At 41.4% G+C, this 27350-nt stretch overlaps 1 protein-coding gene across 2 annotated transcripts in view; it reads right to left on the minus strand.

Moving 5' to 3' along the window:
• RNF217 (ring finger protein 217) overlaps nucleotides 1-20965 on the minus strand; it is a 108124-nt gene extending 87159 nt beyond the window's left edge. For both annotated transcript variants that reach the window (XR_010086612.1, XM_063443186.1), the window contains exon 1: nucleotides 20683-20965. Coding sequence is in view for 1 of the 2 variants with exons in the window: in XM_063443186.1 (XP_063299256.1) it covers nucleotides 20683-20868 (186 nt within the window). In the remaining variant the exon portion in view is untranslated. The remainder of the gene's footprint in view (nucleotides 1-20682) is intronic.
• Nucleotides 20966-27350: the final 6385 nt, after the last annotated feature.

Consider the following 27350-nt stretch of genomic DNA (forward strand, 5'->3'; position numbering starts at 1 on the left):
GGGTGACCCCCAATTACAAACAACTCATTTTATACTGTTGGGTGAACCCCAATTTATCATATAAGACAAAATGTCCGATAATACCGAGCCAGCAATTTCTCAAGAGCTTAGCTGGTCTCAACCATCGCCGAGTCTATTCCTAAGGCGCTAGCAGCCTTCCAAGAAAGGACTTCTACCGAAGTCAACCCCACCACAGGCATGCTCTCTGACTCAGAAAACTCTCAGCCCTCAGACCAGGAGACCACACGCAAACGCCCCTGGAAAGGGGATAGTAGGTCTGCTGGCAAAGGCAAGGCTCCCGCCAAGTCCTTGAAATTATCTGCCCGTCAACCCGCCCACGTACCCACCGACCCCTTAGAGGGCTCTGCTTTTCACACGGGCGATACGGTTGAGGATTATTTCCTTGACTACTCTGATGTAGATCCCTCGGCGAATGCGCTAGGGGATACTTCATCTGAGTTTGTCAAGGAGACTTTCCTTGTACCTAAAAATTTTTATTCTGGCAGACGAAGCCATAACCAGTGGGGAATTTGACCCCAATACGGTTAGAGAATGGGCCCAGAGAGCCTTATGCCTCCTTGGCAACGCCAATGTGGCCATATCCACGGAAAGGCGCAGGGCGGCACTATACAAATTAGACGCTAAACTAGCCGATCTGAGCTCCCGAGAACTGGGACCAGAGGCCAATGGGTTGTTATTTGGAGACTCATTTATGAGGGACCTCTCCAAGCATGTGGCTGTATTTACGACACTTAATAAGGCCCAATCCTCCTTGCGGCCCAAACGTCTTTCGTTCCCAGACTACTCGTTTTTCTGGGAGAGCTGGACGTTTTAGAGGCCGACCGTTCAGCAGAACTGCCTTCTCAGGCTACAGGCCTCGTCCAACAGACAATTACTGGCAATCGGGACAACCCCGACCCTACCACAGGCAGCTGTTTACAAACAGAGGAGCTATCCGGGGACGTGGCTCTGCATCCCTACGCGGACGCACTGCTCAAGGTAATCAACCTTCCTTTTTTACACACACCTATTGCAGGTCGATTAAGCTATTTTTCCCCACAGTGGGAATTACTGTCACAAGACCTATGGGTTCTGCACACAATACAAGGGTTCACAATAGACTTTCTTTCCACTCCAGTCCAGAACATGTCTCCTACACCACTACAGATGTCCACATCAGACAACCTCACATTGCAAACCGAATTGCACAAACTTCTACAAAAAGGGGCGATAGAAAAATCCCCCTTTCCCCAAACGTTTCTCAGCAACATTTCTGGTACACAAAAAAAAATTGGAGATTTACGTCCAGTCATCAATTTAAAAGACCTGGGGGGGCGTGGCTAACCGCCGAGCTTAATGGTCGCTTGAACCTGAGCTCTGGCTACCGAGGCCGACAATCCTTATTAATCCAGACACTTAGGACCAACTAATCGGCACATCTTGCCAACATTAAGGATGGCACAAACCAAAGCGAAGAAAAATGCTGCAAAAACAGAGAAAGCTAACTTCTTTGGCACGAAAATCTCGCTAGACGCTGCGGACCAGATGAGGCCTGCGCAAAATGGCGGAGACAGCCCAAACCCACGGGACTTACAACAAGAGGCAGAATCGACAGATCACCTCACAAAAGGCCATCTACAACTGGCACTTGACAACTTATCCCAGACACTAATTATGTCCTGGCAACACTCCATGGACTCACTAAGGAGGGATGTGCAAGAAACCACCAAACGCACAGCACAGGTCGAAGCCAAAATGGACGACTTTGCGACAGCACACAATGACCTGGCTAGCCATGTAGAGCAATTGGAACAGAAGCTTACAGTGACAGAAGCTAAGTTGGCAGACCTCGAAGACCGGTCCAGACGGAACAACCTGCGGCGAGTTCCTGAGTCGGTCACACAGGAGGAATTACAGGCCTACGTCAGAGGCCTCCTAAGAGCATACGCACCGGACATTCCTAAAGAGAGATGCTGCTATTAGATCGAGTACACAGGATCCCGAAACCAAGGTACATACCGGACAGTACTACAAGGGATGTGCTCACAAGAGTACACTTCTTTCACATTAAAGAACTGGTACTGCGCACGAGTAGAAATAAGCCTGCGCCACACGCAGACTATCCGACTGTGAAATTGTATGCAGATTTATCTACCACCTTAAGAAAAAGGAAAGAATTTTCCCAGATAACTGATTGCCTGAGGAATAATGGAATGAGATTTTGATGGGGATACCCTACGAAAATGATTGTTTCTCGGGAAGGGAAATTGCACACCATCAATTCACCTGCTGAAGGCCTGAAATTGTTGCACGCATGGGGCATAGCAGAAAACTTGACTACACAACCACAGACACCATCCCGGCGCCTACAGGTGGAATGGCACCCCAAACCAGTGAAAGGAACAGACCCGGACCGACACTAAATGGAGAAAGAGACCCGGATAATGAAGTAAAGCACACAATATAGACATACGGTATGCCTCACATCTTCGGAGAGAGCACTCAGGACATTCACATACCGACACCCACAAGGAGTTAAGATTCGAGGAACGCATCAGTCGAGATGGACAGCTAGGGGACTTTATACATAAAAGAGACCATGAGGGTTAAACCAAATTATTTCCCTACAAGGGACATCGAGCAGACGTTACAATAACTTTTATACTTGTCATATAAAATTGAGCAAAGCAGGGCGGACCAGACAGGAAGGAGGAAATTGACAAACAGACACTGTCTCCGGTGGGGTTCAGGTACTACGCAACGCATACACATGTACATGTATGGGATAGGTTATGCTAATTCGCCTAGATTATGGGTAAATACCTCAATTAAGACCGATATTGTATAATATGGCAACACACATCCTCCTACCCTAATACATGTACAGAGGTAACCATGGAATGCAGACCTAGAAACATGGCGGTATCTATGGAGACCACAAATTAATTTTGAGTTACTTCCGCCTGGGGAGATGAGCACGGGGATCACTCTTCAGCACTTACTGTAGGCCGACAAAATATCCCACCAAAATAACTAATGGGAGGGTGATCAGCAAGGCATAGACGAAAGAGAGACATGTATGGTACACACATATTAGATACCCTACATGAGCTGAAAATTCTCCTCTGAGAAAAGTATCAATTGTTAAAAAGTGTTAGATATATTAAAAAAAAAAAAAAAAAAAAGGTAAAAAATTATTATTGGGGAAGCACTCATGGACTCTATATAGACACGCACTGTATATACTAGAAATCACAGAGTCGCATCATTTAGGTATAGCGACATACGAGGGGCATGTAGACAGATGCGACAATTCCATTTCATTATGGTGTAGGTGATATTGTGGTGTATGTGATAATATGCTTATATATGTGTTAAGATGTCAATGATATGTATAACTTACGATGTGAATTTTCCTATGGGAGACTAACTCGAGTAATATAATTGGTATGGGAATAGGAGGTCTCTCTCTTGAACTAATAGATCAGACGTACACGGGTCAAGTTCCATATCATAAGTCCTAATTTCCATAATTGGGTCATTAGGCCGTTAGCCACCCGTACAGATATCTAGATATCTCCCCCCCATGGCTATGCAAACAGAAGCCATGACCCCTCATGGGGTATTTTGTACAGACCCAAGTTATTTCCCATCCGGTTATCCACTCCCTCACTCCCCCTTCCAAAGTTCTGACGCAGAATATGCTACAAAAGCTGCAGATTTAAGCACCAAACCCGGTCAGGTTTTACGCCTAACATACCTGAGAACTATCCATTTGAACCACATAACACTAACTAACATCACAGGAATATATGCTGGGCAAAATATCGCAGCCCAAGAGCAACATAATTTCACCGTAAATGGGGGTGAAAATCCAATCTCATAATGTAAGGGGCCTGAATGCTCCGCACAAGAGAAGAGTTTTGCTCGAGGCAGCGAAACGTGACCGTATTGACATTATGTGTATCCAGGAAACACATTTTAAGCATAATCATGTCCCAGAGTTTGGCACCAAAGAATTCCCTACACAGTATCACGCAACCCACTCTTCGAAATCCAGGGGAGTATCCTTTCTATTTCACAAGTCTCTCACATTTGAATTACTACAAGTAAAGAAGGATACCCAAGGTCGTTATATTATAATCCATTGTAACATTAACACGGTTAGGTACACGCTGGTGGGGATATACGGACCAAATGTAAATCAGAGGAATTTTCTCCTTAAAGTTCTTAACAAAATCCCACTTTTGCAAAAAACATTGATGATAGTGTGTGGAGATGTAAATCACGTGTTACACCCGGGGGTAGACACATCATTAGACCAAAACTCTCCCAGATTGAAATTACTTACTCGACAATGCAAAGACCTAAATAAAGTGCTCATAGAACATAATTTATACGATATCTGGAGAATACACCACCCAACTGAAAAGGGTTACACGTATTATTCCCAGATCCACAAATCATACTCTAGAATAGATATGATCTTGGCAACTGCCAACATATTACAAACCATAGAACTTAGTGATATTGGTGACATAGTATGGTCTGACCATGCTCCGGTATCGATGTCCCTGAGGACCAATTATGATCATAGAGAGAAAACCCCATGGAGACTAAATGAGACTCTGCTCAATAATACAGACTTCTGCGCACAATTAGACAAGGACATTGAGGAGTACTTTCACATTAATACCTTACCAGAACTAAAGCCCACAACTACATGGCAAGCTCACAAAGCAGTAGTCAGAGGGATCATCATAAGTAGAGCATCGTACCAAAAAAAAGATTAGGGACCAAAACTATCTTACAGCGCTAAAAAAACTCAGAGACTTACAACAGACCCAATCCTCACACCCAACGACCGAACGGGATCAGGAAATACATTTAACCACACGACAAATAAATGACCTCCTTCTAGACAAAACAGCACATATACTTCAAAAGTTGAAAATACGTACCTATACACAGGGTAATAAAGCAGGTAAGGCATTAGCATCGCTTTTACGCCAAAAGCAAGCCCAATCTAAAATTCCACATCTGCAAGCCCGCACGGGGGGTAAACTGTATGACCCACGGGACATACTGACAGAGATGGCAAACTTTTATGATTCCTTGTATAACATTAATCGAGACTCCCAAACACATCAGCCCTCCACACAGGAGATCCACAAGTTTTTATCCACAATCTCCTTACCTGGGCTAACGGAGGAGCAGAGGGGGGAACTGAGTAACCCAATCACTCTACCTGAAGTTCTGCAGGTCATCAAATCACTGCCACAGGGCAAATCACCGGGCCCAGATGGCCTTACCAATGCTTACTATAAAAAATGTTGCCACATCTTAGGGCCTCATTTGGTGACCACCTTCAATCATATAGTCTCCACTGGCACCATGTCCCCAGACATGCTGATGGCACATATAGTCACGCTGCCAAAACCGGGGAAACCGCCTAATAAACCTCAAAACCTAAGACCCATATCCCTGTTAAACACAGATACCAAAATTTTAACGAAATTATTTGCCACGAGACTTGCACACATAATGCCCGGGATAATCCATAAAGATCAAGTGGGGTTCGTAAGGGGAAGACAGGGTACAGAAGGCACAAGGAAGCTGTACAGCCTCATGTATACAAAACACCAACAAGGGGGTCCCAGTGTATTTCTGTCGCTTGACGCTGAAAAAGCATTTGACAGACTGCACGGGGGCTTCCTCAAAGAAACACTGCTGAAATTCAGATTTCCACGGGAATTCCTGCAATTAATAGAGGCGATATATTCCACCCCGTCGGCCAAAGTGACAAACAGTGGGTTTGCGTCTATGCCCTTCCCTATCACAAATGGCACAAGGCAGGGCTGCCCACTGTCTCCACTCCTTTATATACTAGCCTTAGAGCCATTGTTGCAAGCCATTAGAGACGAACAAGCAATCACAGGTATTAAAAAAGGGGGGAGAGAATACAAGGTAACAGCATTTGCTGACGATGTTATGCTATCACTAACCAACCCACACAGCTCTATACCATCATTTAATGCGCTACTGAAAGTATATAGTGATTGTTCATACTACAGGTTAAATACAACTAAGACGCAGGCGATTAGTCTATTCTCAACCCCGGACACAATCAAAGCCCTAAAAAACTTCACTGCATTTGAGTGGAGATATGACCACCTCACGTTTTTGGGAATCAAGTTCACGACCCAGTCACACAAATTGTTCAAAGCAAATCACATTACACTTCTCCAATCCATCAAAAGTCAACTTTTGAGCTGGAAGAACAAATACATATCGTGGACGGGTAGAATAGCCGCTGTCATATTGCATTGATGTACAGAAAAATTATGGGATTAGAATTACATCTATTTCCCTCCACAATTAGTCATGCAAACATGGAACCTCTGGGACACATGGAGATGGAGTAATCCAACGTAGATGTTAACAAATGTGAGATTGTGAATTGAAGTGATGTGAAGTGATTGTTGCACTTTAACATGGTAAATAGAAGGCCATCCAGTACAGAATGACCAACATATCACGTAGGTTTCTATTCCTTCTGTTACTAACATATCGCGTAGGTTTCTATTCCTTCAGGAATAGAAACCTACGCGATATGTTGGTACATACAGATCCTGTGGAAAGTTACACCAAGATCCTAAAGAGCAATATACGTGGCTGTATACGATGCCTGGGATGTGTTACTTGCGGACACATGATTCGATCTAAATAATTCAGCCACCCTCATACAAATAAAATATATGACATCAGGCACACCATTTCATGTAAAACACCAACACATGTGTCCCTGTGGACTATACTATGTGGGAAAAACTGAAACCCCTATATGTGAGCGTATTCGGGGCCACCGGTCTAGCATCAGGCTGGCCTATCGTGATGGCCAATCTGATAAACCGGTGGCCAAACATTTTTTGGAGATGGGGCATCCATTATCCTCCCTCAAATTTGTGAGTATAGACCACATTCCCTCTCCCAAGAGGGGTGGCAACAGAGGTCGGATGCTGTCCAAAAGGAAGCCTTTTGGTTATACCAGCTGAGCACGTTGGCACCGAAAGGGCTTAATGAGAATATTCCTTATTATTCGTTTATTTGAACTCCATTAGCTTGTACTATATATATATATATATATATATATATATATATATATATATATATATATATATATGTGTTCTTTTTACCATTATTATTATAGTTTTGCTATTCTTGTTTTAGGTGTATAGTGCAATATGGAATATAGCTGTATAGTCACTTTCTGTTTATAACCTTATTAATTGAAGGGCCACTAGTAATAATTTGTACACATCATGGTGGTTTTAATATACCATATATTATACACATTGTGCTTCATAGATAAGTGATTTATATATTTACATAGTAACTATTATGCACTTTATTTTCATTCTACTTTATAGACAGTAGTTCTCTTCTGTCAATTCTATACACTAGTATTTCTTTCACTATATGCACTTTATAACTGCAATACACATCTATCTTGTTACTGCTCACTGTGCATAGACTGTATGGGTTATAATTTTGCAGTGGTTTGGCATTGCTGGTTGCTAAGCAACCTTACATACAGCCTGACGAAAGCAGCACGCATCACGTGCACGTGATGGGACGGAGCGCATTTACGCATGCGCGTGCATACCCGGAAGTGCACTGGATTACGGCCGTCATGAGCACTCTGCACCTGGGTGAGTTTAACTCAATTACATACATGCTATATATTGTCATTTGTGTGATACTATTTTATGTTGTTTTGTTACCCTGAGGTAAGTCCCGAGCAGAGACTGAAACGTTGGTCTCTTATTTTAACTTATACTTAATAAAATATTGGACCTTTTAAAGACCGGTGAGTAGCTGTTTTTTGGTATACACACACACACACACACACACAACTTCCTGGAGACAAACCATGAGTAGCAAAATCCTTCGATATATGGTATAACAATTGTCACTGCAAATATTTGTATGTAGTGGAATAGTTGATAGTGGAATGTGCTTTTCATTTTATTCATAGTATGGGTCTTCAGCTCTGACCTATGGAGTGCAGCATCTCTTGATGCTTTGACAGGCACCCAGTGGCAGAATGTCTGAGAAAGCATACTGCACCATATACAACTTCAGCCATCAGAAATCAATAATCATTGGATGATAATTCTAATTAGTCCAAGTCAATCCCAGGGTTATAAGTATATACATGATAAAACAAATATCCTTGCAGTAGTTTGAATATCAGCTATTAATGCTGGGTATTATAGTCACTGCATAAATTAGATGAACACAACTACTATTAAATGATGTAAAAAATAATTATATATATATATATATATATATATATATATATATATATATATATATATATATATATATATATTTATTATCTCAGCATATATGGTTTGGTTTTATTTTTAACCCTATGTACAACCAACAACTTCTGAAGTACCTAAAACATTGGGCAAGTATATATATATATTTTTTAAAATGACAAAGAAATAAATACTAATTAAATCCAATTGTACTGTCAAATGTAAGTTATTGTATTCATAGGTTACAGTGGTAAAATTTTATGATGGTGTTAAAGAACAGCTGTCTTTTATATAATAATCCGTTTTAAAAGAAAAAATATATATATTTTTTTGTTAAACAAAGCATATGGGGAAAAAAACCTGATTCCTACCTTTAGTATATATGACAGGATCATTCAGCCATATATACATACACCTTGGGTCAGACAGTGTCTGAAAACTGACAGTCTCTATGGTCTTCTCGACTTCACCCCCTGCACAGTGACATTATCAGACCGACTAAACGTCAAGTTCAAACACAAGGTGCATGTAATAGCTGATAGATTCGGTCATATACTAAAAGGATTAGTGTAACAAACCTTATGTACTTTGTAAAGTACGTTCGTTCGCATACTCCCGAAATGCTAGGGACTTCGTGTTTATAGCCCGTTCGCATAGTACGCAGATTCGTACTTTCCCAAAATCCAAGCTGGTCGTGAGAATAAATCAAGTGGTTTGTCGTTTGCATACACAACATCAGTCGAGACTTGATGAAGGGTACAACTGGAATGATTATATACACACTCGGCATGGGGTCTCCAGCTAAAACATAGTAAAAGTCTCTGTCTGGGAGGTAATTTTGTGTAATTTGTTTAAACTAATTATCTCCCAGGCAAAAGCGTTAGAAATCATAAAACATAAAATACATTTAACACAGAGACACCCACAAAAATAATATATCCCCAGACAGCCTGGACCTGAGCGCCCAACATATCCAAATAGCGCACTGATCCCACGAATACAGCCGAATCGTCACCTGGGCAAGGTTTTGAACACACACACACACGCGGCTCCTGCCGAAATCAGTTCCAGAGAATCAGAGGTAGCGGTCGGTCACTTTCGGGAGTCCCAAAACGTACAGAAAGACGAATGGTTCCCCTGGCCCATGGGTAGTGATTGTTTGCCTTGTTTGTGTGAACAATCCTACAGAACACCGCTCTCTTGGCTTGTCTTAGAAAGAAGCAGGCGTTCGGATGGAAACACTATAGTCCCCTAAATTACTTTAGCTAAATAAATCAGTTTTAGTGTATAGATCATTCCCCTGCAATTTCACTGCTCATTTCACTGTCATTTAGGAGTTAAATCACTTTGTTTATGTTTATGCAGCCCTAGCCACACCTCCCCTGGCTATGATTGACAGAGCCTGCATGAGAATTTTTATTTTTTTTTAAAAAAAAAATGGTTTCACTTTCAAACAGATGTAATTTACCTTAAATAATTGTATCTCAATCTCTAAATTGAACTTTAATCACATACAGGAGTCTCTTGCAGGGTCTAGCAAGCTATTAACATAGCAGGGGATAAGAAAATCTTAATTAAAACAGAACTTGCAATAAAGAAAGCCTAACTAGGATAAAGGTGTGACTAGGGTTCAGAAACAAAGGGATTTAACTCCTAAATTGCAGAGGATTGAGCAGTGAGGCTGCAGGGGCATGTTATATACACCAAAACCGCTTCATTAAGCTAAAGTTGTTAAGGTGACTATATAGTGTCCCTTTAATCAAAATGAAGGAGGCAGCAAACCAAAATAAGGGGATACATGTAAACCCTTCAGGAGATCAACAAGAAAAACAAAGAAAAAATGGTTGCACCACAATAATACAGGAATGACAATAAAGTGCTATTATCAAAAATATACAGTAGGTTTGGGTAAATAAAATAGTCCAAAGCAGTCTTAAAGGGATACTGTAGTGTCAGGGATACAAAGCAGTATTCCTGGCACTATCGCTGCCCCCACCAGTAAATAAAGGGTTAAAAACATTTGATTCACTTACCTGATCCCAGCGCCGGCTTCTTTCGGAAAAATTTGACGCTGGATGTTCTCATGCAGAGCGTGAGGACATCCAGCGTCAGATACCGGACCCAAGGTCCATTTCAAATCAGAAAGCCCTCTAGTGGCTGTCTGGCAGACAGTTCCATAAAAACTGCAATGTTTTATATTGCAGCACTAAGTGCAAAAGGGACACTGTACCTAGACAACTTCAATTAGCTGAAGTGGTCTGGGTGCCTCCCTTCAAATTTTTTTAAAAAATTGGCTATAAAGTATTAGGAGTACCCCTTTAACATGAATTTTGCAGTGCAATAGGAATTATTGGGTAGATCCTTGTATCAGCAAATATGATCTGTAGAAGATTTTTTATTAACAAAACAAAAAAAAATAGGCAAATTAATATAGTGGAATACAGCAATATGTGAGACATGGAGGATGGAATCAAATTTCAAATCAAATCCTTTTTAAAAGATAAGGACACAAAAATAATAAATAATTACCGTATATGGAAAAGGTACAAAGTTAAATTAAAAAAATAATAAAATAAGTCACATTCGGCATTGGGCCATTTGGGGCTAGGGTTTTCAGATTAATAATCCACTCCATTTCATTTTTGCTTAAAATTTTCTTTAGATTTTCACCTCTACATTTTTGAATGCCAATACACCAACACATCCTGTAAGTGTGGCTTTTACCACTATGCACTATCAAAACTGGAGATGGTCATAGCTCCACCAAATGTGAGTAAGCTACCGTAGTTTTATTACCTATTACTCATTTAAGTTGACATATTGCACTATTGGATTCCTTGTTTTGCATATATGTATGGATTACATCTTATACCCATCATATTCGCTGATCCGAGGATCTACCCAATAATTCCTATTGCACTGCAACATTCATGTTAAAGGGGTACTCACAATTTATAGACTATTTTGGACTAATTGTAAGACTGCTTTGGACCATTTTATTTACCCACACCTACTGTATATTATTGATAATAGCACTTTGTCAATCCTGTACTTTTGTGGCACAGACATTTTTTCTTTGTTGTACTTCCTGAAAAGGAACCTAAATATTCAAAGTTACTTTATTGCACAGTCTGTTTAATTTAGAATATCCAGTCTCCTGCTTTGTTAATAGACTTCTAGACCCAGGAGGAGCCTCCTGTGTGTGATTAAAGTGCAATTTACAAAGCAGTAGATATAAAATTTCTAAAACAAGTTAAAGGACCACTATAGACACCCAGACCACTTCAGCTCAATTAAGTGGTCTGGGTGCCAGGTCCATCTAGGATTAACCCTGCCTGCTGTAAACATAGCACTTTCAGAGAAACTGCTATGTTTACATATGGGTTAATCCAGCCTCTAGTGGCTGTCTCATTGACAGCCGCTAGAGGCGCTTCCGCGCTTCTCACTGTGATTTTCACAATGAGAAGACGCCAGCGTCCATAGGAAAGAATTGAGAATGCTTTCCTATGGACTGGCTGAATGCACGCGGCTCTTGCCACGCATGCAGCCGATGGCGACCGAAGCAGGAGGAGAATCCCCAGTGCCAAGGGAGCCCGGCACTGGAGAAAGGTGAGTGTTTAACCCCCTTCTGCCCCCCCTTCAGCCTGGCGGGAGTGGGATCCTGAGAGTGCGGGCACCCTCAGGGCACTATAGTGCCAGGAAAACGAGTTTGTTTTCCTAGCACTAAAGTGTCCTGATTAAAGATGAAACCATTTTCTTTTAACGCAGGCTGTGTCAGTCAAAGCCAGAGGAGGTATGGTTATGAATGTATAAACAAAAACAAAAAGTGATTTAACTCCTAAATGGCAGATTATTGAGCAGGGAGACTTCAAAGACAAGATCTATAAATCACAATTGCTTCACTAAGATTAAGTTATTTTGGTGCCTTTAGTGTCCCTTCAACAAAGAATCCATTTCCTTTCAAAACGTAATGGGGGGAAAAAAAAAATAATTGTATTTCAAAAGTGATAGTTCTCCTTTAAAAAACACTGAAGACTCCCCTCTATCTGCTGGAGCTAGGGAAATTAGTAGTCCCAGACTGACAGTTGATTTTGTGTCTGCCTCCATCATCAGTTAGAGACCCAGGGTCTGAAAATCCTGGTCGGGTCTCCCTGCATGCCCCTCTGTCCAGTGATCAGAGCTGGGCTTTACTAGCTGCCTAGCATAAATCAGTTTCAGGAGCTGCAGCATAAGAGGAAGATCTCCCTCACGCTGCAATCACACAGTACAGAGTGCTCTGTTCTGTGTGAACTGGGAAATCCCTTTGATGTCAGTACTGACGTCAACAGAGGGAATTCCTGTGAGGTATGATTAAAATGTGGGATTAGGGGAAGGATTAGGAGTTGGATTATTGGTAGGATAATGGGTGGGATTAAAGGAAAATATATACATGTGGAGTATAGGTGTACTTGAGAACAGTAAAATACCAATATGTGGTGTTTACAGTAGTGGGACACATGTGGTCTTTGAATTTGCCTGAATTTAAACACGTGTGAAAATTAATGAAAATAAAATATTTGGATAAAATGGTAATTGTGATAAAATGGTTAAATGAAAAGAGTCAAAATGATAAATAGCTGTCAGAAATGTACTTTCTATAAATATAAAACTTTTTTGTAGCAGTTTTGGATTCTGTGACAATACTTGTAAGCTCAGCATGCCAAGGTTTAGCTATAAAACCCTCATTTACTTCTCTTAGAATTTGTTTTAGGTCCAGGAATGAATTCAAATCACAGACAAACTGGGTATTTTAACATAAATTTATGTTTTGAGAGTTTGTTTTCTTTAGTTGCACTTGTGTAGCATTATTAACTATAAAACAAAAATATATATATATATTTTTTTTAAAATTAAGTATTGTATTAAGATGTAATACTGTGCACATATACATTAGTGGTCTTCTCCCAACTACCCAATGCCAAGTCATTTGGAGTGTGCCAGAACCGAATATCAGGTTAGACCTGTACAAAAAAAAAAAAAAAAGGGGCCTAGGGAATGAGATAATAGAAATAAATGGAGAAGGTGGAGCTTACTGAAAACTCGTGTAGTCTTGAGGTATGATCTGCGGTGCAATTTAAAGCTGAACAATCCACTCCCACAACTACAGGTCTATGACATTTAAAAAGGACTGTACTTAAACAGAAAGGGTGAAATTGTGGTTAGAGTGAGTAAGTATCCTTAAGAACACATCAGGAACCTACGTGCAATACTATATACCAGGGTAACAACCTTCAGCACTCCAGATGTTGGGAACTACATTTCCCCTGATGCTTTGCCAGCATTAAGTCTGTGAAAGCATTATGTAAAGATGCAGTCCAGACATCTGAAGCGCCAAAGGTTGCCTACCCATTTATATAGAATGGTACATACGCATTACATGCATTTCATATGAGTTCATGGTACATGCCATAGCTAAGCCCACTAAGCAGAAAAAAAAAATTAAAAAATAGTTTATATATATATATATATATATATATATATATATATATATAAAAAATAATGGAAGCTTGGCACTCTCCTTCTACGGTTATAATAAGAGAAATCTTGCCTGGGTGCTATTTCCACAGTCGTCCGGTATATAAAATAAGAAAAAAACGGGATGCACTCACAGGTCTTCCAAAACGTGCAAATGGTGCTTATTTAAATCATGTAATCCATATAGAAATCGATCGACGTTTCGATTTCGACCCACATTTTGGAATACCTGTGAGTGCATCCCGTTTTTATTTATATATATATAAATAAAAAGGACAGAATTACACATGTCAGTAAATCAAATGGCAAACCATGCAATTCAATTAGAAATACATTTTGCCAACACAACCAGGTCTGTCCTTAAAGACAGTACTAGGAATACAAAGTTGTATTACTAGCACCATATCTCCCTCTGCCGCCCCCTCCCCCTCCCCTACCTCTCTAGCAGTTAAAGGGTTAAAAAAAAATCCAGAAGATGAAGCAGGACACATCTGACCAAACAGGATACAGTGACAACTCTCTCCCTCCCTCCCTTCCCCCCCCCCCCCCCCCCCCCCAAGAGGACATGACGTGAAAAGTCCCTTCCCATGTGGTGAACTTACATGAAGGGTCATGTCGTGGTCACCAAAAGCTGCCAATCATAATCCCAGATGACAACTGCAGACAGTTAAAACAGCAGTGAGGAGGCACACTGCTGTACACAAGGTGCAGTCAACATTTCACTCTCAGGCAAGCAGAAGTTCCTTCTGTGGCATGCGTACCATAGGTTTGCCATAACAGCATTGAGTTTTATGTTTAAATAGTAGCTTAAAATGGAAGAACACTCCAAGCATCATTACCATAGTGCTCCCTTATTGTAAGTAGACAAACTATTTTGGAATGGTTTGACTTCTTACCTGGGGTCTGTCAGGTACAGCTCCCTGTCTCCACTACACCTGACAGAGCCAGGAGTTCTGTGTCTGAGCTCACCTCAGCACAGGGCTTAGTTTATTGGCAGAGAGCAATCAGTTATCACATCTGGAGGACCTTATGAGGATGACTGACTGGTCAAGAGAGTCGACATTCCGAGAATTTTACTTTCGCCCAACTACTCACCTGTTTACAGCAGTGGTGGACCAGCTTTAAACTTGCAAATACGAGCCTCCGTGTCTTGTAATAAAATTACATGATTTTGCTATTGCATGACGAAACGTCATGATTTTAATAAAGACACGGAGGCGAGTATTGTCCCACCCAACTTGCGTAAGTATGTCAGGGTTTTATTCCGCAAATTTTCCCACCCACAATCGTCTGCATACGGACGACTACGGACAGGTGGTAAGTGGGACACGTTCTTGCACTTATGTATGTGGTTCTTTGTCTTATGGATGCAATGGCACTGGCATGACGCTCAGGTGAGATTATGTATATTCGGCCTCTTCCGGCCTTGATATGGGTACACAGATCCGATTTAACCTTTGGGTTCCTGTCGCTTGTGTTTTCACAGCCTGACCAGGACCTGCATGAGTCAGCCGGAGACAAGCTGCCACGCCCGGATGAAACGACCCTTCTCATCCAGTGGAAACGGCTCATCATAACCTATTTATGAACTTGCTTCCATGGGACTCACAGTTATGCGGGTTACAAAAAGCCCGAAGTTTGTTGACAGTTAACTACACGTTATATTCTTACGTTTGTTAAATTTTCGTGTAGCACCTTCAGAAAGAGGGAAATGGGGAGGCGGACTAGGGTATTATACTGGACATAAGGGGTGTGGCCTGTGTGAGAGACAGGTACTACCTTTCTTTTCAATTCTGTTAATGTTCTTTGCTGCTGTTGTGGACAGTAAAGAAAGGGATATGCAAATACTCGCCTCCGTGTCTTTATTAAAATCATGACTTTTCGTCATGCAATAGCAAAATCATGTAATTGTATATAGTAGAGTGCAGGGAAAAGAGTAAGTATCTATGGGGCTGAAACTTTTACTACTAGCCAGGCCTAAAAAGTTACTTGCCACTCCAAGACACACTTACCACAGCTGAAATTTCAGTATGAATATTATGCAACAGATTGTGTATTATATGGTCATAAATGAGATATAAAATGTCCCAGTACATCCCAATAATAATGGGAGGCTGCAACAGCAGCTGTCGCAATTAATTTAGCTAATTTTCAAGCTGAATTAAAATGGTGGCAATTGCCACACAGGAATGTAACTCATACTAATCTTTGGTAGACTGGAAAATGTATGCCTTGTTTTAAGCCTGAGATTACAGCTCCAGTACTGCAAAGATGTGGACCTTCAATGAAGGATTCAAAAACACGAGACTATTTAAATCAGGCTTCCCCAAACTTCAACACTACAAATGTTGCTGAACTACAACTCTCTTGATTCTATGAATGAAATAGATAGGCTGAGAATCATGGGAGTTGTAGTTCAGCAACATCTGGCAGGCCGGAGTTCGGGGAAGCCTGATTTAAATAATGATAAAAGAAAAAGGTATTAGCACTATTTGAGTGATACGTGTATTTTTAAAGTATATACACCAGATATACGTAGCTGCTAAATCACCGCAATATCTTTTTAAGCAGAAATAGAACAAATAGATGTACCGGTGCAGCGCTTATGTGAACAGAGGAAGGTGTAGGATAAAATATAATATTAGAGTCTACTCTATACCTTAGGTTTCAATATCCTCTTTTTTGTATTATTAGCCTTTCTGTGTGTACCTTTAAACAAAGCATAAAAAAATACACAACACAGTGCAACCTATATAGTATAAGTGAACAGATGTAGAACAAATGCCAAATGGCAACTTACACTTTTCTGAGCTAACAAATTTAGCTCAGATTCTTGCGCTGTGGGGTCCGTTAAGGCGACCCTTTCCCTTCTTTGTTATCCAGTGGTCCAGTCCTTACTGCATTTTTTCCTGCTTATACTGAAAGAAGCTGTGTGGTCCTTAACCACATATACGAAGTGAAGTGAGCCTAATTTATGGCTCTGGGTTTGGGAGTACCAATTCACTATACTTATTTGATTATTAAAATGTAAACTTTATTACACTATATGCCACTTTCTATGCCTATCTAGGACTGATGGGACAACAAACCAAATCACTTGGTTTGTTGTCCCATCAAACGGAGAGCAAGAAGTTACCTGCCCTGCGGGTCTACAACTCCTATAATTCTCAGTGAGCTTCTGGTTGAGACCAGGCTTATTCTAGCGCCGGGCTCCATCGGCGCTGGACGTCCGCTCCCGAGTGGAGCCGAATGTGCAATGCGCGGCCAGAGCATTACTTAATGCTTTCCTATGGACATCCAACGTGAGTTCAATTCGATTTTCATACTGAGAATCGCAGAAGCGGCCTCTAGTGGCTGTCAAGGAGGCAGCCACTAGAGGCTGCATTAACCCTGCAGTGTAAACATAGCAATTTCTCTGAAACTGCTATGTTTTCGGCTGCAGGGTTAAAACTAGGGGGGACCTGGCATTGAGCTGAAGTGGTCTGGGTGCCTATAGTGGTCCTTTAAGCTAAAGCTTAGGAAATAATAATTTTGTTCTGGTGGCACTCCTGACATCATGTTGGCTCTGAAGGGGTTAATGCAATCTAGTTATTTGCATTAAAATATCCTACAGGTTAAATTTCAAACGTCACAATTTGTCTTGCACTTTGCATTCCTCTATACGTTGATACCGCTGTTGTGGCGTACTGAGGCTGTTTGTTTATTTTGTGCACAACAATTTTTTTTTTTTTATGTATCCTACAGGTGACTTCATTGTACTGAATGTGAGTAGACATATACACAGTGCAAGGTACCTTACCTATCATATATATATATATATATATATATATATATATATATATATATATATATATATATATATATATATATACATACATATACATACATATATATATATATATATATACATATATACATATATATATATATATATATATATATACACACACATATACATATACACACACACACACACACACACACTATTGCCAACACCACACCAAGTACGGCAGTTATAATAATCAAAAAGTGAGATTCAGCTTACTCTATTAAAATGCTTTAAGGATTACTCAAAACAAGCAAAAAAAACATTTTAATAAGCCCCTCTGATAAGAGGAACCCTTTCTAAAGCTAAAGCAGAGTTCCAGTGCTGAGGCCAAGTTCTCCAGGCAGTCTGATCTTTTTGTTATGATTATTCCACCGTGCTAAATGGAGATGGATGTCAGGGAAGACTTGAGTGGCATCATTGTTCATCTGTACCCAGCATACCTTGTGTGCCAAGAACACACTTCAAACATGCACATAACAAATTAGCAATCCCTAATAACACTACTGGAGATGGAGTTACACTTTCAGCAGCAAAAGGCTAGATATCTACATGTGTGCTGTATGCTGCACATACAGACTCCAAGCACCAGGACCAATTCAAATCACTGAAATCTACTACCAAACCCATCCTGAATCCAATTCCACTTATAACCCAGTCACCTACCAGAATACTGCTCCACCAATACCCTAAATGGCCTAAGCACAATTAGCATTAGGCACACCTTTTGTGTAAAGTCCCCGTCTCACATGGGTCATGCCTTTGGCAATGAAGCCAACCTACACTCATCTTTGTAAATTCTGCTGAACAAGTTTTAGAACATAGAGATCAGATAGAAATATAAACTCTTTGCAACACAAACAGATAGATATGCTGGCAAACACAGACCTGCGACTTCCACTGCAAGTATCACAATATTTACAGTAGCTTTGATTTGTCATAAAGGCACTGCTGCCAAGAGTATCAGATGTACACTTACGGTAGGCTTTCTAGCAAGAAGCCTCACTACCTAAAATATGGGTTTGTACAGAACATGTACAAAGAAAACAAATTCCCAAGATGTGAATGCCCACATCCTCTCTTTCTTTTTTCTTGATCATTTTCTAGGACAGGTTTATTTTCTTAGCAAAGAAAGATAATGCAGTTAGCCACACAGGAAGTGACCCCATCACAAAAAGAAGTCAGAAAAAGAAAGAGGGTGGGGGTCAGGAATGTTTTTTCTAAAACCGCAATACTGTACTAGAATTTGTATTATTCAGTGTCTCAAAATAGGGATCGGCCGATATTGATTTTTTTTTTTTTAGAGCTGATACTAATACAGATAACCTGAACTTTCAGGCCGATAGCTGATAAGTTACCAATACCAGTATTCTGTACATATACCATTAAAAACAAAACAAAAATACAATTTCTACACAAATCAACTGAACATGTTTGGTCTGGATGCCAACTCCCACCACCCTTAACCCTGCAAATGTAATTATTTTTTATGTTTTCAAGAATATATGTGTATGTAGTGGATGCAGTGAGAGTATTTGATTAGTGAATGCATTGTGTGTGTTTGGGTAGTGTGTGTATAGTGAATGCAGTATGTGTAGTTTGTGTATAATGAATGCAGAGTGTGTTTGTGTATAATGAATGCAGAGTGTGTTTGTGTAGTGTGTATATAGTGGATGCAGTGAAGGTAAGTAAGAGTGTGCTGGGTCCCCCAGGACCCTGATGGCGGCCCTGGTCTGCATTATCGGTATCTTTATTGGCTGATAATATTGGCTAGACCGATAATCGGGCTATCACGATCTCGATCTCAAAATATATGTTTTGGTTTTTTTTTACAATGTAAAACTACATATTTCTCAGAAGGTTCTAAGACAGGATACAAAAATGATGTCCCAGAAGGTGTAAAACCACATCTTTCATCATTTATTTACCAGCCTTTAGCCAACAAAGCATCACAGGAATTGAACTTCTGCAGGTGGAAATTCAGGTTTTAGTCATCACTGTTCTAAAACATCCAATGATATTTTGTTTTGTTAATTTGCAGGGTTATTCACTAAAGTGCGAATTGTCAGGGATTTAAAGTGAATATTTCATATTTAAAGACCAACGTAGTCAAGCTGGAATAATTCTCCACTTCAGCTATGCTTTTAAGCTGGCCTTAAATTTGAAATTTCATCAAACTGAGAACAGTGAAAGGAAATACATCTCCTTAATAATATTTTTTGACTTGCAGTAAATGTTACTTCTGTTATGCTTCATAAGAAAGAGAGTAGTGCACTTGGGGTACCTATCAGAGTGTGCATTTAGAAAAGTTTGGGGAAAAAATAGCCAGATTAAATATGTTTTTAGCTTGGCTACTTTGCCGTAAAGCTGAAATTCTCTTTCAAGAAAAGGGTTTGTGATATTGCATAAGTGTACAAGTGTCATCATTTGTGATTAAGAGCCATATATATATATATATATATATATATATATATATATATATATATATATATATATATATATATATATATATTGGAATCACTTACTAGGTCAATACATGACGGTCATGTTTATATCATTACAGTAAGAACCTGTGGAATTGGCAGCTGATGGAGTGATTCCGTTTTTACATGCACTCAGTTTCCTAGGAGTTGTAGTAAAAATGTTTCAAATAATACTACTATTAATAAAAATGGTACTTCCTGCAGCTATGTGGCACTGTGGACACAATTCCATATGAAGTTACTGCATCCCACATCCATTGCCCTTGTAATGACATTGCACTAAATTACAAAAATAAGATAATTAAATTTTCTCATAACAATTCAGTAATATACTACAAAAAAATGGGAAACAAGATTAGGAGGATAGATCTGGATTAGCCAACTTCAACGTAGTTAAAAAAACACTACTCAGAATAGTTGATCAAAGTAGTTTGTCTAGCAGTTTTAGTAGAGTGATAGCTCTGCGGGTCAGGCATACTTGCACAGGTTAAATCCCTACACAGTTGTCTGATCTAAGAATAGCACAGGGTACCTGGGAACTGAGATATCTCTTCAGGCATTCTTCGCACAGAGGTTCTTTACAGCAAACAAGGGGTTTGAGGAACCTGTCCTCCAAACACACCCGGCAGTTCATCAGCACCATGTTCCCGGGGTCTCCAAGGCTGCTGATAAGAAAAGGTGACAAATCCAAGTCCAGGGTGGCCGGAGTCAAGGGCATCTCGCTAGTTACCCGCAGAGTTCCCCTGGATGGGGCATCAGATAGGATACTCTGATCAGCAGAATATAGAGGTGGCTGATCCCCAGCCAAGTCACTCTCCACGCAGTATACAGTGCAAAGGACGCTGCATCTCCTCTTGGCCTTTGGACCACCTGATGTCCCACCAGTGCCACCCTCCGCTCTCCACAATCCCTCAGGTATTGGCTCACACTGCACCACCCCCTGCTCACAGCCCACCACCCCCTGCTCACAGCCCACCACCCCCTGCTCACAGCCCACCACCCCCTGCTCACAGCCCACCACCCCCTGCTCACAGCCCACCACCCCCTGCTCACAGCCCATCACCCCCTGCTCACAGCCCATCACCCCCTGCTCACAGCCCATCACCCCCTGCTCACAGTCCATCACCCCCTGCTCACAGTCCATCACCCCCTGCTCACAGTCCATCACCCCCTGCTCACAGTCCATCACCCCCTGCTCACAGTCCATCTTGTTGCAGATGACCCCGCTGAGATCCAGGGTCTTGACATTTTCTCCATGCCCACTGGCTTCCATGGCCGCATTGACTCGTTCCCCTAAGGTTTCCAGAGCCATGGGTTCACCTGAGGGTCCCAGAGCCTTGGCACGGTGTGGCAGGCAGGGGTCTACAGCCACCATGCCCCCCTGATTGTGGTCATCCTCCCCCTCCTCCTCCTCGCCCTCCTGGCTGCTGGCAGTGTGCCCGTCCTGTGGGCCCCGGTGCTGCAGCTCTTCATGCTGATCCCCCATCCCCGGTGCTCTCCTGCCCATGCAGCAGTAAACACAGACTCTCCGGACACTTCACTTCCGGGTCCCTGTGCGAGTCCCCTCCACCCCGCACTGTGATTTGCGCTGAGGAGCGGGCGCCGGGGTGTACTAGCTGTGCGGCTCCTTGTCCCCTCTGCCTGCGGGGTGGCCCCATGCACAGCCCACCTCTCACTACCCCAGGGCTTCCCCGCTCCGAGCAGCGCACACAAACACTGACTGGGATTGCATGGCACCGGGGGAGGCGGAGCCAGCCGCAGCCATCCTGCTCTACCACTCCGATTCAGCTGTTACCGCATTCACCCGACTACACCCTCAGCCAACTGATTACCGTATTACCAGGCGATCAGCTGTTACCGTAGTACAAAGATTAGCCTCCCCCAGCGATGGCGTTTTGTCAGCTGACATCGTATTTATCCTACAGACTAAAGTGATATAAGTTGAAATATATCATATAAACATAAAAAATACAATAAAATGTGTATATAGAATGATAGCAGTGTTCATTTTGGCTGCAAATTTCCGCTTAGTTATAGTCTTTTGACTAAATGGCATTTTAGTTTTAGCCGTATTTTAATCATCTGAATGGTTTTAGTCGACTAAATATCCAGTAGATTTTAGTCGACACAACTAAAATTGGGTTTCGTTAACAGACATCCCAACATGCCAAAATTCATTTCAGGGAGGTGGTTTCCCTCCCCCCCCCCCCCCCCCCCTCCATGCGTGACCCTGCACTATATGAGGCCTCAGGCGAAACTCAAACATGAGGCCCCACTAACACCAAAGTAAAAATAAAAAGAGTTGCAATACATGCACACATATACACATTGATGCACTGTCTACCTGTGTATGTGCCTGAGAGCAGAGGCGGCTCTCTAATTAGGCGGCCGCCTAAGGACTCGCGGCCGCCTAAACCATCTATGGGCAGACTGTGTCGGGTCCTCGGTCAGTGACCGAGGACCCGACATCAGGAGGGGGCCGGCGGCTTGCTCGGTATGCCGCCGGGTGCAAGGCCCTTCCTGGCTGCCCGGACAGCCATCAGACACCGGTCACCATCAAGCCCCCTCCCTCACCATCAACCCCCACTTCCTCACCATCAACTCCACTCCCCTCTCATTACCCCCTCCCTCTCATCACCACCCTCTCCCTCCCTTTTATCACCCCCCTCTCATCACCCTTCCTGCTCACAGAGACATACATTCACACACCCACACACAAGGATACTCTGTCAGACACTCTCAGGCACATGCATCAATGTGTATATGTGACAGTGTGCATGTATTGCAACTCCATTTTTTTCACTTTTTTGTTAGTGGGGCCTCATGTTTGAGTTTCGCCTAAGGCCTCATAAAGTCTAGAGCCGCCTCTGCCTGAGAGTGTGTGTCTGACAAAGAGTATCCTCGTGTGTGAATGTATGGTATGTGGTAGCTGCTTGAAGTGTGTTGTGTGTATAGGGGGTCTGCCTGTGGCCTTTGTGGATTGTGTTTATGGCAAAGCTATGTTTCCTGGGTGTGTGTGTATGATGAATGTCTTCAGCTAGTGACTGTGAAAAGGTGAGTAAAGGGGTACCAGTGGCAGGGAGAGTGTGACAGGACGAATGGCAGGGGTGAGAGGGAGGGGGTGATGGTGAGAGGGAGATGAGAGGGGGTGATGGTGTGAGGGGGGGCGGTGTTTGGGAGAGTGAGTGATGGTGTGAGGGGAGTGATGGTGAGAGGGAGGTGATGGTGAGAGAGAGAGGGGGGGTGATAGGGAAAGGAGGTGATGGTGAGAGGGAGAAGATGGTGATAGGGAGAAGATGGTGAGAGAGGGTGATGGTGAGAGGGAGTGATGTTGAGAGGAAGGGTGGGTGATGGTGAGAGGGAGAGGAGGGTAATAGGAAGAGGGGGTGATGGGGAGAGGGGAAGCAGGTGCCTACTCTGCCTCAGTAATCATGGCAAACTCGAGGGGCCGTGAGTTTGCCATTATTACTGAGGCAGAGTAGGCACCTGCTCTCCTTACATTGCAGGTGCCTACTCTGCACAAATTTACCCGGTACTGGCTGGAGGAGAGGTCCCTGGTGGCAGCGAGGGAGCTCAGTCTTCCTGCTCCTCACTGCTCCCTTGCGCACACCCTCTGCAGTGATGCCGGATGCCAGAATATGACATCATATACCGGCATCACTAAACTGGGGGCGTGAGGGAGCAGTGAGGAGCAGGAAGACTGAGCTCCCGAGAGAAAAGACCCCACACCAGCTCCCAAAGTTAGGAAGCAATTAATCAAATGATGTTAGTGTGTGCAAGAATGTGGAAGTGTGTGTGTGTCTGTCAGTTTGTGTGTGTCTGTCAGTGAGTGTGTGCCTGTTTTTCAGAGAGTGTGTGTGTGCCTGTCTGAGTTTGTATGTGTGTCTGTCAGAGAGTGTGTGTGTGTGTGTGTGTCTGTCAGAGTGTGTGTGTGTGTGTGTCTGTCAGAGAATGTGTGTTTGTCAGAGAATGTGTGCATGTGTCTGTCAGAGTGTGTGTGTGTCTGTCAGTGAGTGTGTCTGTTAGTGAGTGTGTGTGTGTCTGTTAGTCAGTGTGTGTCTGTTAGTCAGTGTGTGTTAGTGAGTGAGTGTCAGTGTGTATTGGTCAGTGTTGCGATGGCCGCAGCTGGATAGTGGAGGACCTGGAGGTGCACGGAGGCAATGCCACGTCACAGTCCGACATTGGGTTTTTTGGGGTGGGGGGGTTTAAAAACAAGGGCTGGGGTTTAGTTTGGTGCTGGGGTTTAGTTTGGTGCTGGGGTTTAGTTTGGTGCTGGGGTTTAGTTTGGTGCTGGGATTTAGTAGAGACGGGGTCTGAGATTTAGTATAGTGGGACTGGGATTTAGTACAGAGGGGGAAACTGGGATTTAGTACAGAGGGGAGGGCTAAGGTTTAGTAGAGGGGGATGCTGATTTTTTTTTATACTGTACTTTTCAAAACAAAGCAACGTTTCTATAAAAATTTAATGTTTTGGTTTTTTTTGCGGCCCACATAAACTTAAACCTTGTTTATGTGGCCCGTGCTAGCCTTTAACCCCTTAAGGACAGAGCTTCAGAAGCTTGTCTTTCACTTAATGACAACGGCATTTTTTGCATTTTTTGCTATTTGCGTTCAACTGCAATTTGCATTTTACAAATTTATTGCACCGACACATATTATATACCGTTTTTTAAAGGACAGAAAGGGCTTTAATTTGATGTAACACATGTATATATAAATGCTTATTTATTATAAAAAAAAATACAGAAATATGCAAAAAAAATAATTTTTGTGTGTTTTTTTTACAGTTTTTGCAATAATAATGTGTACATAATTAGTGCAGGTTAAGGAAAGTAATTAAAAATAAATTCATTTAGTTGTTCTGAATTACAGAATATATAATGTGTCTGGGATTTTCAGTTTTTTTTGGTAGTTACAGGTCACAAAGCACAAGGAGTAAAATGAACTTTTTATGTGGAGCGATTTTAGAATTTGGTATGTTTGTCTTGTAAGCCTAATAGCCATAAAAGAAAACAAAATTGCCACACAAAAGTATATATTTATATAAAGTAGACACCACAGGCTATTTACCTAAGGTTGTTTTGACACTTTCTACGTAGCCATTTTACCGCCAACCTCTGCTAAATATTGGAGTAAAATTGTGTTTTTTGGTGGTTTTCGAAACACAAACTTATAACAAAGAACTTCTCATGTGTATTTTGTAAATTTGGTGTGTGCTATTCCTGTACAAAGTTTTATTATGTGTTCAGTTACTTCTGTTGAGTACAACGGTACCCCCATTGTATGTCTTTGGCACTATTTCGTGAAGCTACAGTGCCATATAGGAGACCTGTCCTTTTCAGTATTCACAGTAGAATTTTGAGAGACGGATTTAATGAGCCTATGCTTCCATTTGGGGTATTATAGTAGTTTGACTGTTCAAAAAAAACCCACAAAGGCCTACCATTTGTAAAAGTAGACACTCCAGGGTATCTCGTAAGGTGCATATTGTGCCTTAACATGCCCCCATTTTTTTACCATTACATGCCAAAGTATGTGGTAAAAAATAATTTTGTGCATATTTTACATACGGATTGCATTTTTGCTGGGCATTTTGTATATTTCATGTGTGCCACTAAGTTCAAACCCCCCAAATTATGCTCAGCTAAGTCTTCTGAGTAAAAGGACACCCCCATTGTATGTATATGGCACTATTTCGTGAAGCTACAGTGCCATACAGGAGACCTGTCCTTTTCAGTATTCACAGTAGAATTTTGAGAGACGGATTTAATGAGCCTATGCTTCCATTTGGGGTATTATAACAGTTTTACTGTTCAAAACACCCCACAAAGGCCTACCATTTGTAAAAGAAGACACTCCAGGGTATCTCATAAGGTGCATACTGTGCCTTAACATGCCCCCATTTTTTTACCATTACATGCCAAAGTATGTGGTAAAAAATAATTTTGTGCATTTTTTATTACGGATTGCATTTTTGCTGGGCATTTTGTATATTTCATGTGTGCCACTAAGTTCAAACCCCCCAAATTATGCTCAGCTAAGTCTTCTGAGTAAAAGGACACCCCCATTGTATGTCTTTGGCACTATTTTGTGAAGCTACAGTGCCATATAGGAGACCAAGCCATATCAGTTTTGACCGAACTTTGAATTTTGACGCCGGGCCTATGTGCAATTTCCAAGCATCTTTGCAGGTTTTAAATTCAAACTACCCCACAAAGGCCTACCATTTCTTAAAGTAGACACCCCAGGGTATTTCAAAAGGCATATTTTGAACCTTAGCGTGGGATCATTTTTCCGCTAGCTTGTACCAGGTGTAGTGGTAATGAGCGTTATTAAATGTATTTTTTTACTTTTTAAAACTTTTTTTACTTTTTAAAACTATTTTTTAAACTTTTGTTTTGATTATTCATTTTTTTAAAGTTTCCTAAACTTTCGTAAAACTTTTTTTTACAGATTTAACATTTTTCTAAGCTTTTTTTTTTACGTTAACCCCTAACTAGCAGTAAGCAGCACTAACAGTAAATTCCCCATTTTCCCATAACTCCCACCCACCCCAGCTAGCAAAATATTTAATTATACAATATTTAAATTAGTTAATTAAATAAATTTAACCCCTGAGGGTTAAAAAATAAATAAAAGTTAATCGTCAGGGGTTAAAAAAAAAATTAGAACAGTATAATACTGTGATCTGTATTTTGATCACTGTAGGCAGTGATCGACTGGCAGGGAAGGGGTTAATTTTTATTTGGACTGGGTAAAGGGTTTATTTTTTTAAATTTTTTACTTAAATGTTATTAAAACTTTTTTTTTAACTTAATTTTTTAACTTTTTAAAGCGTATTTTTTAACTTTTTTTAACGTTAACCCCTAGTTAGCGTAATACTAAATCCCCCAATTCCCCACTAACTTCCACCCTCCCCAGCTAGCTAAATTTATCATTTTAAAATATTTCAATTAATTAATAAAATAAATTGAACCCCTGAGGGTTAAAAAAAAAAAGAATTAACCCTCAGGGGTTAAAAAAAAATCAGATCTTAGTAAAATGTAATACCTGCCAATTGATCACTGTAGTCAGCGATCAATTGGCAGGGAAGGGGTTAATTTTTTATTAAAATGGGTAAAGGGGGGGTAAAGGGGGGTGGGATTTTAATTTTACTATATTTTCTTTCCACCAGGGGGCAGGATCACTGAAGATCCGTCTC

Source organism: Pelobates fuscus, chromosome 2 (assembly GCF_036172605.1).
Source record: "Pelobates fuscus isolate aPelFus1 chromosome 2, aPelFus1.pri, whole genome shotgun sequence".
Taxonomy (NCBI): Eukaryota; Metazoa; Chordata; class Amphibia; order Anura; family Pelobatidae; genus Pelobates; species Pelobates fuscus.